Source organism: Typopeltis vanoorti, chromosome 24 (assembly GCF_054136105.1).
Source record: "Typopeltis vanoorti isolate ZY-2024b chromosome 24, IOZ_Tvanoo_1.0, whole genome shotgun sequence".
NCBI classification, from domain to species: Eukaryota; Metazoa; Arthropoda; class Arachnida; order Uropygi; family Thelyphonidae; genus Typopeltis; species Typopeltis vanoorti.
In genome coordinates, this window is record NC_143572.1 from 43909297 (window position 1) to 43927021 (window position 17725).

General features: G+C 36.8%; 1 protein-coding gene across 1 annotated transcript in view; it reads left to right on the forward strand.

The window, feature by feature from the left end:
* LOC150093138 (cyclin-dependent kinase 14-like) overlaps positions 1-17725 on the forward strand; it is a 188736-nt gene that overhangs the window by 109460 nt on the left and 61551 nt on the right. The window contains exon 12 of the mRNA XM_090414160.1: positions 9836-9933. Coding sequence (XP_090270286.1) covers positions 9836-9933 — 98 coding nt within the window. The remainder of the gene's footprint in view (positions 1-9835; positions 9934-17725) is intronic.

Sequence of the window (17725 nt, forward strand, 5' to 3'; positions counted from 1 at the left end):
TGTCTGTGGAAATACTAGTGGTGGTGGTTGGCGGTAGATGGCGTTGGTGTAGTTGCGGTCAGTTGGTGGATTGTGAGTGGTGGAAGCAGAGTTGTAGAGTAGATGCCCTCCCTCGATGAGTCTTTGGACTCCCTGGAGGTGACAAATAATAATAATAATAATAATAACTACATTGAACTATTGAACAGTAAACTATTTTATCTTACTCATCTACTTTTGCTTCCAAGTTGCTTCAGATCCTCCTGGAGGGCAGTGTGACATTGTCAGAAAACCACTGAATACCTTTACCAAACCTAATTAATTATAAAATATATTTGTAATAAATTTACGAAAATATATCTTAGAGTAAGGAATGCCCAGAAGTCAGATTACACCTAGCTAGAGAGCATCGTGCAGTGGTCTCTTTGTCTCTATCTGTTTGCACATTGAAAACGTAACTTTTCATGCATGAAGGCGTACTAACAAAAAAAAATCATTTCAGCTTAGCTGTAAGTAAAGAATAATTTTTACAGAACCGTTTATTTTGACAGTAAGCATAATCCTTGTATATTTTATGACTGGCTTTACAATGTAAAGGCCAATGGTAAACTATTTTATCAGTTTAAGAATGAAAAAATACATCTTATCAATGAAAGAATTTAAATTCTTAAATCAAATTAAATTAAAACCTTTGATCTTCATCAATATAAGAATTCATATGGATATCAAAATTAAAAAAATAATGACAAGTGGAATAAATTTTGTGACCATTAACTCGAAATTTATATTATATATTAATTACAAAAAATTTAAGGGAGTTAGTTTGTTTAATGGTAAGGAAAAGTCTGAGGAATAAACTTTGTAGATTTATAAGGGATAAATCCAGAATCTCTCTCTCAGAAGATTTAAATAAAGTGATATTGGGAAGATAATATTGTAATATATTAATTACAAAAAATTTAAGGGAGTTAGTTTGTTTAATGGTAAGGAAAAGTCTGAGGAATAAACTTTGTAGATTTATAAGGGATAAATCCAGAATCTCTCTCTCAGAAGATTTAAATAAAGTGATATTGGGAAGATAAAAATGAATATCAGTGCACTTTTGCCAGCTTAAGAACATATGGCGGGAATTAAAGAGGCAGAAAGTCCTGCGTTATGTTGGTGAAACAGTTATACAAACATCTGATGCAACATATAATGAGCTAAAGAGGCAGAAGACACATTGAAAAGTATCAGTGCTAGTGCAGAGGATTAGTGAAATAAGGTACACTGCTAAAAGCAAACAGGAAAGTAATTATCTTATTACATAAGGACATATCTTGATTAGAGGTGTGTCATGGTGGTGGTGTGTGTGTGGAGAGAGGAGGATTCTGATAGATGTTCATGGATGTGTAACTAAAATAATATACTGCATTATGTTATCTGGAAAAATAAACTCTAGGAATTGAAGCTACAAAGCTTGGTAAATAGGAGAAAAAAATCATTCCCAGGTGTTGAGTAAGAGTGATAGGAATAGGAAGATTCTTGAAATAAGTCTTCATTCTATGACAATTAAGTAATAATGATAATTAATGCCTTTCATTAAAATGATCCTGTACTACATTCTGTACCATTATTCATGATTATGTGGTATGGCTTAGGAGTCTGTTTTAGGTGGCATTGCTGTTTAACCTATATGTTAATGATATTGGCAAAGATTTGGATGGAGATATTTAGTTGTTTGCAGATGATGCAAAGTTGGGACAAACCGTGAAGAGTATAGAAGATGTTGTGACCTTACAAGAAGACTTGAATAGATTGAGTGAATGTTGCAAAATGTAAGGTTTTAAAATTTATTATTATTATTATTATTATTTGACACCTCCAGAGAGTCCAAAGACTCATCGAGGGAGAGTGTGCCAACAGCATCGAACAATTGATCCCCTTCCAAGTACTAACCATGCTCAAACTTGCTTAGCTTTTTGCGTGAGCCATTAGTAGCAGAGGCTCTACCAATCAACCAACCTTTGCTGGCAAATTTGGGACACAAAGATGAGATGTAGAATTTATGCTTGGTGGGGATATATTGTTGGAAGTGGAGGAAATAAGAGATCTTCGGGTGATAGTGAATAAGGATCTGAAATTTAGGGGACACATTCCCAAAATTGTGAGGACAACACAATGAATTCTGGTAATGATGCAAAGGACACTGACTTGTAGAAATAAGCAGATTCTTGTTCCATTGTATAAGTCTCCAATTAGGCCATACATGGACTTCTGTGCACAGATTTCGTCACCTGGTTTTCAAAAGGATGAAGAGATGTTGGAAAGGGTCCAGAGATGACTGACTGACTAAGGTAATTTCTGATCTCTGGAATGTTGAATATGAATAAAGATTGAGAAGATGAAATTTACAGAGTCTGGTGGATAGGAGGAAAAGGGGATGATATGATAGAGGCCTGCAAGTTAGTAAGGGATTGTTATAGGATCAATGTTGAAGAGGTTTTACAGAAAATGGTAAGAGATCAGGGGAGAACCAGAGGTCATCCCTGGAAGCTGTATAAGGAGGGTGTGAGCAGGGGAGTGAGAAGCAGGTTTTTTGTTTGTAGAGTTGTGAATGATTGGATTGCCTTGCCTGAGAGTGTGGTGTCTGCAGAGAATTTGAGTGTGTTTAAGGCATGGTATGATGAGCTGTGTGATGATAAAAGGACCTCCTAGATGAGTCTTTTACTCCATAGGGGTCTTAGAATAATAATAATTAGTATTAAGTTTAGAACCTCCTCAGTATATTATAATTATTTTTATCATTATTATTGCATTTGATGATCACCATAGAATGCAAATTTGTGGTGATGCACTATGGAGGATTTAAACTTACTCTGCTTTTTTTTTTGTTTATTTTAAACTATTTAGTTCAAGAAGTGAGTGATAGTGGATAAAATATGAATAAAATGATGAAAGAAGTAATTGGTTGTAATGAATGGAGAAGTACAGCTCTTTACAGGGAAAAAAACAAACAAACATAAGTTTGAGCAACTTCATAACAACAATAACATAGCAACACTGGCATGCGAAGCAGAAGGGAAAAGAATGAAAGGAAACGTGAGTGGGAGGAGAGAATGCAAGAGCTAAAAACTGGGGGAAGAAGGAGAGGACATTGCATGGAGATTCTGTGATCAGAGGCGTACTTGGTGAGAACATGATGAAAGCATATTACTCAGGTGCAGAGATTAAGCATTTCAGTAAATCAGCTGGTATGCAGAGAGAAAATAAAACATTTAATTGCTTTGGCAGGCATTGAATGATTTGATAGGTGAAAAATCTGCAGTGAGAGAAGATATGAAAGAGTTGCTTGATGTTGGGGTAGGGTAAGAAGAGTGAGTGAGAGAGAAAGAGAGAGAGAGAGAGAGAGAGAGAGTAAAGATTGTGAGCTGCTACAGTATGATATGAATGAATTGAGAAGGGCCATGATTGTGAATGAGTCAGTGAGAAGATTGTGCAGAAATGGTGTGCAATTTATAGAAGTCTGGAGTGAATCTGATGGATGAAAACACTTGCACATGACTAATACTGTAGATTGGATCTGAATAGTTTTGGAGTTCATGGGCAATTCATGTATATGAATGCCAGTAGCATTGGAAATAAAGGAAGAGGTTTTGGCATTGGTCAACTCAACTTAGCTAAAAATTATTGGTATGAGTGATTTATTTGACAACATAATATAGGGATAGAATGTAAGGGGTGGTGCATTTTTAGGGAAGATAGATGAAATAGGAAGGGTGGGGGTATACTATTGATAATAACTGAAGAATTACAACAAAAGCAAAGACAAAAATGAAAGAGGATTTTAGGACTGAGGAAGATGGCTCACTTGTGACTATCTGGTATGAAGTACAGGGCACAAAATATATTGTTGGCTGCTGCTATAGAACAGAGGTATGTGTGTGTGTGTAGAGAAAGATGTGAATGCCACGCATCAGTAGATTAGCATAATGAATGCAGGACTTCAACTATTGGGAAATAGATTGAAGAGAGGAAAGGACAAATCAAAAGTTGGCAATGGCATAAATGAAATTTATACTTAAATAAATATACTTATAAATGGCATTTATACTAAGGTGTAATTACTTAAAACAGCACGTGATGGGTGGGACCTAGTGTGAAAATGCTAGATCTGATAACAGCATCAGAAGATGTATCCATAACAAAGGTAGCTGCCCTGATTGGAGATGGTGACCATGCAGTCTTTTCCTGGCAGGTTGCTAATCACAAAGTTATTAGTTAAGAAGGGAACATACGTGGACAAAGCCAGCAAACTTAGGAGGTAGCTTGGAGTAGTTCCATGGCATAACAAACTACAAAAACGTCACTGGTGCATGGAAAATGATCAGGAGTTATTTGAGGGAAGTATCATACCCAGGATCAGGACGATAAACCAAGTGGGGATTAAGTGGATGAGTAGCAATATAAAGCAAAGCTGTAAGACAATATCTGGACTTTGGAATGCTGGATGCGGAGAGAGAGAGAGAGGTTGAAGAAATGTGGATTGCAGAGGGTGATGTGAGGAGTAGATTTTTTACATGGAGAATTGTCAGTGAATGGAATACAACTGAATGTGTTGTTAGTACAAGTAGTATTAAGAATTTTTAGATCCGGTATGATAAATATGTCATCAGTTGAATAATTCTCCCATGATGAGTCTGCCATGGAGGGTGCAATAATAATAATAATAATTAGATCTAAATATCAAAATGTAAGCAGAAGATATAATGATAAAATGTTATTGAGTAACGGAATTACACTTACATTTGGAAAAATTATTTTTGTAGAATTTATGTAGAATGTTTGGCTAGGTTGCCTAGCCATTGTCAATACAGTTGAAAAGAGATAAATAGAATAAGAACAACACTTAAATTTGCAAATGAGTGAAAATTTATACCATCAACTGTAGTAGGATAACTCCATCTACAATTATTAAAATTCAAAGAAATAAAAAATAATTAAAATTTTAAGAAACACAGGAATGAGGAAGACTTCCCCAAATTGGGAAAGTTTAAGGCAGTTCTTTTTGTTGAGGTTTGAACTGTGAATGTGGGCTTCACAACTTTCTTTATATTTAAATGCCTAAATGGCCACATATACATGTGGCCATTTAGGTAGTTAAATGTTAATTTGTTTAATTCATTCCTTGTTCTTATTTTCATTCCATTAAACATCTACCATGATTTCTGTTCCTTTCCTGCACTTATTTAATTGATGGGAAGTATATATATATGCCAAAGGAAAGCTTAGCATTCTAGAAATTTCTGTAATACATTACAGCATCCAAAATGTCATTCCTAAAGAGGTTAGGAAAATGATGGTTTAGGATGTTCCAAGCAACTGAAACTCTTTTAAATGCTGATATAATAGGGGATTATATATTTATTTTGTTATGTATACACCTCTCTTCATACAGGAAGACCTCACTCACAATTAATTAATCCATCAATTAATGCACGTTAAGCGAATACAATAAACAATAGGAATAATTATAATTCATCCATCAGTTAGCATAAATTTGGAAAAAAATATTACAGTAATAAGCTCTAATATAGTTTATACTGTAATTTTTTATAATTAAAAATTATAAGGATAAAAAATTATGAGGATAAAATCATCAAAGTTAATAAAAATCAATTCCTTAAATTTTTATTTGATGTCTAAACATTTGATTGAGCTACTTTTTTACAAAAAAATTAAGTAAAGATGTTTGAATTGTGCTCAACTTTTTCATCTTATGATGCAATTTTGATAGCTGGTGATGATCACTTTATCAAGATTTTGGTGGATTTCAAAGCTTTGTTCCATATCAGGATCAGCATCAAACAAAATTTCCTTATCATGCTCAGTGTGATTGAAAACTATCTCAAGTTCTTTTGCAGTTAGCTTCTTATTCATAACATTCTCTTCTTGTTTGTACTTATTCACATTTTGTAAGTGCTGAATATCAGCACTTACAAAATGATTTGAATAGGCTGGAAATTTGGGCAAACGAAAATGGCCATCAGTTTAATGTTGATAAGTGTAAAGTTATGCACTTTGGCATGATGAGATTTCCAGTGGCATATTAGCAGGGTTGTGTTACAAGAAACTGAGGAGGCAAGGGATCGTGGCATACTGGTGGATAGGAATTTGAACTTCAAAGGTTACATAGCAACAGTTGCGAATACAACTCAGAGGATAATTGCGATGTTGAAGCAAACCTTGACATGTAAGGATAAGGAAGTCATTTTGCCTCTTTATAAGACTTTGATAAGACCACACCTGGATTATTGTGTGCAGATTTGGTCTCCCAGATTCGAAGGGGATAAAGAAGCTGTGGAAAGGTTGCAAAGAGGAGTTATTATTATTATTATTATTAAACAAGACCTCATGGAGTCAAAGACTCATCTAGGAGGTCCTTTTATCTCACACACATCTCATCATACCGGGTCTTAAACACATTCAAACTCCCTGCAGACACCACACTCTCAGGCAAGGCATTCCAATCATTCACAACTCTGCACGAAAAAAACCTGCCTCTCACTCCCCTACTCACACCCTCTTTATACAGTTTCCAGGTATGACCTCTGGTTCTCCCCTGATCTCCCACTATTCTCTGTAGAACTTCTCCACCATTGATCCTATAACAACCCCTTACCAACTTGTAGGTCTCTATCATATCTCCCCTCTTCCTTCTCTCCACTAGACTCTGCAAATTACATCTTTTCAATCTTTCCTCATACTCGACATTCCAGAGGTCAGAGACTACCTTAGTCAGTCGCCTTTGGACCCTTTCCAACATCTCTTCATCCTTCTGAAAACCAGGTGACCAAATCTGGGCACAATAGTCCATGTGTGGCCTAATCAAAGCCTTATACAATGGAACAAGAATCTCCTTACTTCTACACGTCAGTGTCCTCCTCATCATTCCCAGAAGTCTTTGTGTTGTCTTCACAATTTTGGCGATGTGTCCCCTAAATTTTAGATCCTTATCCACTATCACTCCCAGATCTCTTATTTCCTCTACTTCCAACAGTATATTCTCACCAAGCAGAAATTCTGCATCCCATCTTTGTTTTCCAAATTTTAAAACCTTACATTTTGCAACATTGAACTCACATCCCCATTTGCTTGCCCAATCACTCAATTTATTCAAGTCTTCTTGCAAGGCCACAACATCTTCACTACTCTTTATGGTTCGTCCCAACTTTGCATCATCTGCAAACAACTGAATATCTCCATCCAAGTCTTCGCCAATATCATTAATATACAAGTTAAATAGTAATGGCCCTAAAACAGATCCCTGAGGCACTCCACTAGTGACTTTCCTTTTCCTGGATATTGCACCCCCATACACAACTTGTTGATACCTATCAGATAGCCAGTCTCCAATCCAATGCACTAATCTAATATCCAACCCCATCTGCTCTAGTTTGACTGTCAACTTATCATGAGGTACTCTATCAAAAGCTTTTGCAAAATCCAAGTATATTACTGTGTATCCTTCTCCTCTGTCCAAGGAAGCAGTCACTTTATTGTAATAAGTAAGTAGATTACTAAAACACGACCTTCCTTTAGCAAATCCATGCTGTCCATCAAAGATTATACCATTGTTGTCAACCCAACTCTGGATCCTAGTTCTCACAAGCTTCTCCAACAACTTAACCACAACACCTGACACACAGATAGGCCTATAGTTTGATGCTTGAGTTCGATCACCTCCTTTATGAAGTGGCACAATCTTGCCCTCCTTCCACTCTTTAGGGACTTGACCAAGTGCAAGACTCGTATTAAAAAAATATGTCAAGGCAGGTGTCAACTCTCTGGCACATTCCTTCAGAATACGCGGTGATATATTATCAAGTCCCACAGCCTTATTTACATCTAGTTTACTCAACTCCCCAAACACCTCTTGCTCACTTACAGTCAGTCTCTCCTCCCCATCATCAACTGCTCTTAATCTCTCCATGAAGTCACATTCACAAGATTGAAAGATCTTTATGAACTGCTCATTAAGTATCTCCACCACACATTCTGCAACAGCTGTCTTTATACCATTTCCTCCAATCAATGTCATCCTTCCATAATCATTCTTTCTTTTGCTGGCTACATATCGAAAGAACTCCCTAGGATTCTTTTTAGCTTCATTAGCTAACTGCTGTTCATACCTCTCTTTAGCTACTCTCACCAACCAAGTCACTCTCCTTGCCTGGTCTTTGTAGAACTCATGAAATTGGTTACTTCCACTTCTCTTATGCTGCCTCCACAATGCCCTTTTTCTCTGTATTGCATGCTTAATCTCTTTATTCATCCATCTCACACCTAACTTATTTAACCTTCTCACCCGTGGTATACATTTAAACATTGCATCCACTAAATATTTTTTGAAAATCCCCCAAGCTGCATTGATCTCTTTTCCAGCTAACTCCTCATTCCATGCTACACCTGCAAGCTGTCTCCTGAGCTCTTCATAATCACCCCCCTTGTAGTTCCACATATACCCTTTTTTCACAGGGGTCCTTGCACTGCTGGCAACCACCCAAGTAATCACCTCATGGTCACTTTCACCAATTGGTGGATGATTTGATACCTCATTGATAATTACATCCTCCAATGAGATGACCAAATCCAAGACCCTTAATCCTCTTGTGCCCTCTGTTACATACTGTCTGAGGTAGTTATCCCTCAAAAACTCAAGAAACTCATTTTCTTTACTTCCAGTTGCTATCTCTTCATTCCAGTCTATATTGCCATAATTAAAATCACCCATAATAATCAACCTTTTCTTATTTGCTTGACTTATTTGACTATACATTTCACTATCACCACCATCCACATTACCAGGTCTATAACAACATCCCACCAAGTATTTGATTCTATTCACCTCTATCTCACACCATACTGCCTCAAAACCACTGGCCCCATTTCCCTCTTGCATCTCTACCTTGTATGGACATAACTCTTTCTCTATCATCAATAGCACTCCCCCTCCCTTTTTACCCCTTCTATCCTCACAAAACACATCATACCTTTCCATCTCTATTCCTGTCAGGATGTCATCCTCATCTAACCATGTCTCACTTATTCCGACAATCTCTGGGTGCACAGACGCAATTAGTGCAACCATTTCATCCGCCTTGTTTCTTATACTTCTAGCATTGGTATACAAACACAACAACTCATTTCTGGATCTACAGCTAGTTCCACTGATACCACTCACTCGATGTGATCTCTCCATGCTGGACTGGGGCCATTTCCCTTTCTGCTTCTTCATTTTAGAACCCTTTGCAATTCCATCTGTTTCCTTTTGATCCCTGATCATCCCATTACTTTCCTGCCTACACATTCTCTCACCTCCTCTTGGAGCATCCACCTTTCTCACAAAGAGTTACAAAGATTATATCTAGATTATGAAGACAGATTGTGAGTATGTGGATTACAGACTCTGGTTAACAGGAGAAAGAGGGATGATATGATAGAGGTCTGTAAACTTTTGAATGGGTGTTATAGGATATCGTCTGATGAAATTTTTTGTTATATAGAAGGTGGAGAGAGAACACAGTGGCATCCATGGAAGTTAAGTTTCTTCGCAGTCAAAAAAGGGGTAAGAGCTAGGTTTTTCTCTCACAGAGCAGGGAATGAATGGGTAGGTTGCCTTTAGGGGTAGTGAGTGCATCCAGTGTGAATATATTTAAGGGAAGGTATGACAGCTGGTTTGGTATCTGATATCTCCAGGGAACCAAGGAGATAGATAATAATAATAATAATAATAATTTCAGTTATTTAAGTGTGAAATGAGGATATATCCATAATATCTGAATTTCTTTAATTATCTGTAATTTTTTATGATTAGAAAAGTTTGGAACACACAAACCACAGCCCTTGTCTGCAACATTTCCAAGACTTAAAGATATAATCCATGCGGAAAAATTGGCCACTAGTTTTCTTCAAGTAAGTATACATATTGTATAAGCATATGATACAATTTTAATATTGCATGGAAATGACTTGAACAGTTGGTTGTTTTTACTTTTTAAATATTTGTATATTTATTGATTGACTTGAACAATTACCTGTTTATATATACATATATTCATTATTTCTTTAGCTGTTTCTACTTCTGCAATATAACATTTCATTTTTATACCTTTTAGTGAGCAACAAACTGATTTTTTTGTGGGGGGAGGGGGACTTGCCATGAAACAAAAGTAGGCGAGACTGATAATTTCCACATGTCTAGCATGTTGAAAAAAAAAATATAGCCTTATCACTTTCCAGTTTTTTTCAAGAATCAAAATTTCTTGTTGATATCATAACTGAATTTCATATGAACCTATAGTGTGTATATACAAATACTGGTCACTGTATGCAATGTACATAACTGTCACTTATACAGCATGTATGCAAAATACTTGGTCATGTGCATCACCATATGTTCTAGGCAACTAGGCTGCTGGTTAGTAATCATCAATAGTGTTGATCACATTGGGAAAAACAAATAATCTTTTGAAGTTCCATAAATGGCTTATTCTGGATGCCTGTCAGGCTGGAGTCATAATTTGGAAAACAGCAGAGCTGACTGGTTTTTCAAAAGGTGAGCTATCCCAGCTGTTTAATCAGTGGAAAAATAACTTATATTGCTTGTATTATTATTATTATTATTATTTTGTCACCTCCAGGAAGTCCAAAGACTCATCAAGGAAGGGCATCTACTCTACAACTCTGCTTCCAACACTCACAATCCATCAACTGACGGCAACTACACCAACGCCATCTACTGCCGACCACCACCACTGGTATTTCCACAGACAATCACAAACATCCATGCCAAGTGTGGGATTCAAACCCACAGCCTCTTGACTGGAGAGCCGACACGCTAACCACTGGCCAGCCAGGCTGGCAAAAGAACAGGATAGCGTAAGTGGTCCTTAATTATACATCTATGTAACAGAAGTAACCACTAGACCCAGCCTGCTCCCGTATAAGAGCCATAACTGTGGTCCTCTGTCAGAACAAGATCACCATAGTCTAAGAAGGCTTGCATGGACAAATAGAACTTCCTGTGTGCAACAATTGACCAAAGCATTTAATGAAGGCCATTCCCAATCCATATCCCACTGAACTATGTGCAGGAAATTGAAGAGGATTGGTACTGGCATTCATATGCTTATATGGAAACTACTGATTTCTGCAAAGAACTGGAAAATTTGTCTACAGTAGTGTCAGGAACACTATGGATGGACACTGGAAAACTGAGAAAAGTCATGATCCAACAAGTTATGGTACACATTGTTCTGTGCCAGTGGTAGGTAGAGAATTTGGTGGGAACCTCATGAAGCAGTGAACCCAGCTTGCTTTGTAAACACAAAGCAAGTACAGATTTGTTAAAGGGAGATCATGTTTTACTAACTTACTTATGAACCATAACAAAGTGACAAATGTCTTGGACAAGGGAAATGCATATACAGTGATATCCATAGATTTCGCAAAAGCTTTTGATAGACTGTCACACAAAGCTGTTAAAATAAATTGAAATGGATGGGATTGGATAACAGACTTCTGAGTCGGATTGGTGACTGTCTGTCAGATAGGTATCAGAAAATTGCATATGGGGGGACAGTATCCCAAAATGGGAAGGTCACCAGTGGTGTGCTGCAGGGGTCAGTTTTGGGACCACTGTTGTTCACTTTGTATATTAATGATATTGGGATGGGTTTAATTGGTGATATGTAGCTGTTTGCAGATGATGCAAGACTGGGGAGAGCGATGCAGAGTCAAGCAGATGTTATACCTTTTACAGGAGGACTTGAATAGATTGCATGAATGGCTTGTAAGTGAAACTGTCAGTTCAATGTTGCAAAGTGTAAGATTTTAAAATTTGGTAAGCTACGATGGGATACAAAGTATACACTTGGTGGGGAAATTTTAAAGGAGATATGAGAGATCTGGGAGTGGTGGTGGTGGACAAGGACCTGAAATTCAGGGGCCACATTGCACAATTTGTGAAGACATCACATCAGATAACGGCAGTGATGCAGAAGAGCCGGACATGCAAAAATAGAGAGGTTATGAAGTCATTGTATAAAAAAATTTATATATTATTATCCGAAGACCCCATGGAGTCAAAAACTCATTTAGGAAGTCCTTTTGTCATACACACAGCTCATCATATCGTGCCTTAAACACACGCTCAAATTCTCTGCAGACACCACACTCTCAGGCAAGGCATTCCAATCATTCACAACCAACTCTGCATGAAAAAAAAGAAAAAAAAAAACCTGCTTCTCACTCCCCTGCTCACACCCTCCTTATACAGCTTCCAGGGATGACCTCTGGTTCCCCTGTGATCTCCCATGGAAGAATCAGAGGCCTGATTAAGGCCTTAATCAGGCCTCATATAGATTATTGTGCACAGATTTGGTTATCGGGTTTTCATGGAGATAAGAATATATTATAAAGGGTCCAGAGAATATTCACAAAGGTGGTCAGTGATCTTTGTAATGTGGAGTATGAGGTCAGATTGAGAGAATGTAAATCTCAAAGCCTCATGAATAGGAGGAGGAGGTGGAGTGAGGATATGATTGAGACATAAGCTATGCAGGGATTATTATCAGGTTGACATGGAAGAGATTTTTCATAGAATAGTAGAGGAAGATAGAACAAGAGGCCATTCCTGGAAACTGCATAAATAGGATGTGAACAGAGGAGTGACGATCAGGTTCTTTACGTGGAAAGTGGTTGATGAGTGGAATGCACTGCCTGGGTGTGTTGTGAATGTATAACACATTGAATCAGTTTAATGTGCAGTTGGATGAGCTTTGTTTGTGATAGTGTGCGACTCCCACAGTGAGTTTCTGACTCCATGGAGGTAAGACGTTAATAATGATAATAATAATAAGGGAGATAATTTAAGGTCATCATTTCTATTTATGTTTAGTCAATGTAGCAAGATCTTACAACTCTCTTTGCATAGACGTTCCAGGAGATTAGCACTTTTATGGTGAACCTTAATTTTATTCCAAAGAACACTATGTCTGGTGGTGGTGCATGCTCTGCAAGTCCCAATTGTCTCGTGCAACTTAGTGTAGTCTAAATGTTCACAACAGGTGGCTGCTGATCTACCTGTTTGGCCAAAATACAATAATCCACACTTGTAAGCAATCTGATACACTCCAGTGTGGGCTAAATGCAGAATTTTATCTATCACTGAGCCTAGAAAAATATCTTGTTGATGGGATGGAAGTACACTTGTTGCTAGAAGATAGCATGCAGGAATTGGAAAAGTGCCATTAATTATCTGCAATTTCTACATTATAATTAGTACTATAAAAAATAAAATAGCAGGTAATCCATATACTGAGTTATCAGCAGTGCAGCCAAACCAATTGTAACATGAAAATAACCATCCAATACACATATATACAGAATTCATGATTCCTTAACTAAATTGAATAACTGTAGTAAATTTGATATGAAAATCAGCAATAAAAAGACAATGAAAATAGGCAGAAAAGAACCTGCTCTTCACTCCTCTGCTCACATCCTATTTATATAGTTTTTAGGAATGGCCTCTTGTTCTATCTCCCCCCCCCCACACACATATACATGCAAGCACATATATAATCCCACACGTGGGAGGTTGCAGAATCTACAGCATACTGGTGTCGTGACGTTCTATTTTCATGTTATGTTCTAAATCCGCCATCTTGGTTCAAGTCACTCTTATCAATAAAACAACTAATTGCAAATTGATCACCGATCCAAAAGTAGGGAAATTTATAATTATACTGCGCCACCCTATTCTTAGATTAGTCTATATAAAATAGTAGGATCAATTTTTAATTAAGTTAGCAGTCTCCTCATTTATTTAGGCCGAATTATTTACTATTTCACTCGGGGTTCCTGCAAGATTCGAATATTTATGAACGGTGCAATAAAAAGGAATTCAGGCAAACACAATATTTAGATTAACAAAATAAAACATTTAATATATGATATATACAGGGTGTTCGGGATAAATTTGACAGTTTCGTAAGGAAAAAGAAAATCTTCTTTGTATCTATTAAATTTAATGAATTGACAAAAAACATTACAGGCAGAGTTAATTACAATACTATCAACAAGATGTACTCAAAATAACCACCATTAGCATCGATCACAGCTTCAATCCTGCTTCGGAACCTCGAACAAGCTGATGCTACAGTCTCCCTGGGAAGGGCCGCAAAAACTGTTTTAATTTTATCCATTAACTGGGCTTTTGTATTACTGGAAGTGCGATTGGTGTCTTTTTCAACTGCGCCCCATACAAAATAATCCATGGGGTTAAGGTCTGGGGAGTTTGGAGGCCAAACATTTGGACTGGTGAAGTCGTAGAAATTTTCAGACAACCATTTTTGACTTTTCCCAGAGGTGTGGCAAGGGGCCGAATCCTGCTGCCATACATACGGCCTACCATTGGCTACCCTTGCTATCCAGGGCTTGACTACAGTGTTTAGCAACTCCACGTAGCCATCTGAAGTCAACCTGAGGCCCTCTTGGAAAAAATGCGGAGGCATCACATTGCCTTCAGAGGATACACATCCGAAAACCATCACAGTTTGGGGAAATTTAGTCTGCATTACACGAGGAATGTCCTTTGTACTGTATGCAAGCCATCTGTTATTCTGCGTGTTGTGTTTTTGATCCTGGCAAAAGTTTTTCTCATTGGAAAAGAACCAGATTGTTTGTGGTTCCGCAGGATGTTTCACTTTGCTTAGAAGTTTCTTCGCGTTTATCAAACGTTTTTCACGGGCCTTTTCTGTAAGCAGCTGACCTTTGCGGCGCTTGTATGAGTAGTAGCGGAGGTCTTCATTGAGTGCAAGCTTCATAGTAGAGGCTGCAACATTCATTTCACGTGACAAAGCCCGAATTCCAATGCCAGGGATCTTCAACACCTGTTCCTGCAGATTTGCGAGGAATTCTGCTGTACGAACGCAATCAGATCGTCTGCTAGGGATCTTTCTTCTTGCTACATCCTCGTAGTCACCATTGCAAGTCTCTAGTTCATGCCTGATTGTTTTTAATGTATTCAGGGAGCATTGGGCAGCAGTCGAAATATCCTTATTTTGATGGCCGGCACGAATCATCATGATACAAGTTATTCTCTTCCATGATTCAGGTGGGTTCCAGCTATCCATCCTTTCTGACATCTTGTATATGAATGAAGAAGGGTCCAACCTTTTAAATGAAGAGAAGTGTGTGTTAATACATGTAACTTACGGAAAAATATAATTAATTATAAATATGTCAAATTTATCCCGAACACCCTGTATATATATGACAAATGCAAGAATTCTGCTTTAAAATGAAACAATACAATCAACTTAATACATCTTGCTAAGTCACTCATGCCAATTCAATGTTCTAAACTTTCACATACAATTCACAGTTTCAAAATCACAAGCTTTCTTAACTCAAGTTAATAAAACGAAACTTCTTATTTAATCAGTCTCCACATATCTATCAGCTGTACTTAATGTTTAAAATTCACAGGAAACACTAATCAAGGTAGACAATATTCCATGCAATCTTATTCCGGACTTTGAACTTCGAAGACATGTTAATGTTAGAACAAACAAACAAGTATGACTACTCTTACCAGATACAATCTTCAATACATCAATTAACTGTGAGCACACTTATGAATTAACTTATTTACGTTAGCGGAACACATTAATAAAAATTCTCCAACGATTTAACTGAACTACTGTTAGTCACGCTTCACTACCCTAAAAAAAAAGCACATCAATAAGGCATTGATAATTCTCCTTGTTTACTTTTCTCAAACTAGCTAATTTCAATATAATTCTTCTCAGGGCACCATAGAATTAAGACATAATCCTAGACTAACTGGAACTAATCAGAATTTTTCATTGAATGTCCAGTTCTTTATTTATCCGGTTACGGCATTAATTTTCCTTTACAACACAGCTGACTTCACTTGCAACTAAGTTTATGGTTCACTATGTTTTGGCTCACTTCTAAACACTATTCTCATGAATTTCTGCCCTAGAGAACTTATAATTTTTTTTACTTCCTTTGTTTGTATCCTACCTTCCTTTGCGCTCTGCAAAAACTTCCTCTCTTCTCTCTAATTAAAAATCATGTCTCATTTTTCTTCTCCTTTCAGTCCGAAGGTCACGCTCTCTTCGACTCGTGCTTGTTTATTTCATGCGTCTCCATGACAACAAATGAATGCAAACATTTCGCTAATGTAATACAATGCTCTACTACTACATGAGTGATTACATAACGTTAAATTTTCACAAATAAGAATAAACAGAATATTTGAGCTACTTAATCAGCTTTTTATTACGTATAGAATTAATTATAATAATACTTTTCGTTACATCTTATATATTTTAGTTATTATAAATTCTGCACATATTATTGCTTAATAAATTAATAGTAGGTTAAGTTTAGAATAAATATTTAAATAGTAATCCTAAATTAAGGAATAATAAATATTTTTTATACAAATCATGATTAATACATAATAAGCAACGTTAAATGTGAATGAAAAAAAATAAATTACACAACGTAGTTTCATTCACAATTTAACATAGGCTCACCCTTTCTTTAAAAAAATTTTTGTTATAAGAAAAATTTTTCTTTTCACACTAGACTCCCTCACGGAAGAATTGGATTACATATTTCCCTTTCGATTCCTCAAGTAGTATCTAGTTTGAATGAAACTTGTTTCTTTATTATGTCTAGTGCATTTATTCTCTTTCACATTCTCATTAAATCTCTTATCACTATCATTATCAATTTCTGCGTGTCTTCTATGTCTGTAGTATGGGATCGTTTCTTCCGAATTCAATTCATGTTCTGCATTGATACTACTGTGTTTTGGCTGTTTTGTAATATTTGTGTTCTTTCTGTAATTACTTTTTCTGTGATAATTCCTTTCCTTTCCCAATATTGCCTCTCCTAGGCAGACCAATTTGTCAGGTCTCTTCTTGAACAATTTCAATCGGTCTGAGTGGACAATCAGAGTTCTTTTCAATCCTGTAGATTCTCTTATTCGAAAGTTGATAGGAGATGTCTTTTCAACAATTTCATAAGGTCCTATTGCACATTTTCCAAACTTTCCTGTTTTCTTATTACTATGATCTTGTCGCAAAAGTACAAAGTTTCCAGGTTTTAATTCCTTATAGTTTCTTAGTTTATTTGCATAGGCTCTAGCCTTTATTGAGCTGTTTTGACTGGCTTCTGCTACTAGGTCATATGCAACTTTGTTTTCAGAGATCATATTGTTAAGGTACTCATCAATGTCTGGGAATCCTGAGTTTGCATGTGTGTCCTTGAAGTCACTGGGAAATGGTGGTTCAAAACCATATAAAACTACAGCAGGGGCTTCTTTTATAGCAGCATGCAGGGCCGTCCTACAGGCAAAAAGGGTGTGTGTATGGAAGGAAATTATCCCAATTATACAAGTGATTATCAGCAAGTTTGGATAGGGTTTGTTTCAGCGTACGATTCATCCTTTCACACATTCCATTTCCTTGAGGGTGATAGGGAGTAGTGAAAAGTTTTTTTATCTTTAGTAATTTACATAATTGAAGCATAACTTCAGCTGTAAAGTTTGAACCTTGAGCAGTGAGGAGTGTTTGGGGGGTTCCATATCTTGAAATGATCATTTTGAACAACTTGTCAGCTACTGTTTGCGCAGTTTGATTCTTCATAGCTGTGGCTTCAGGAA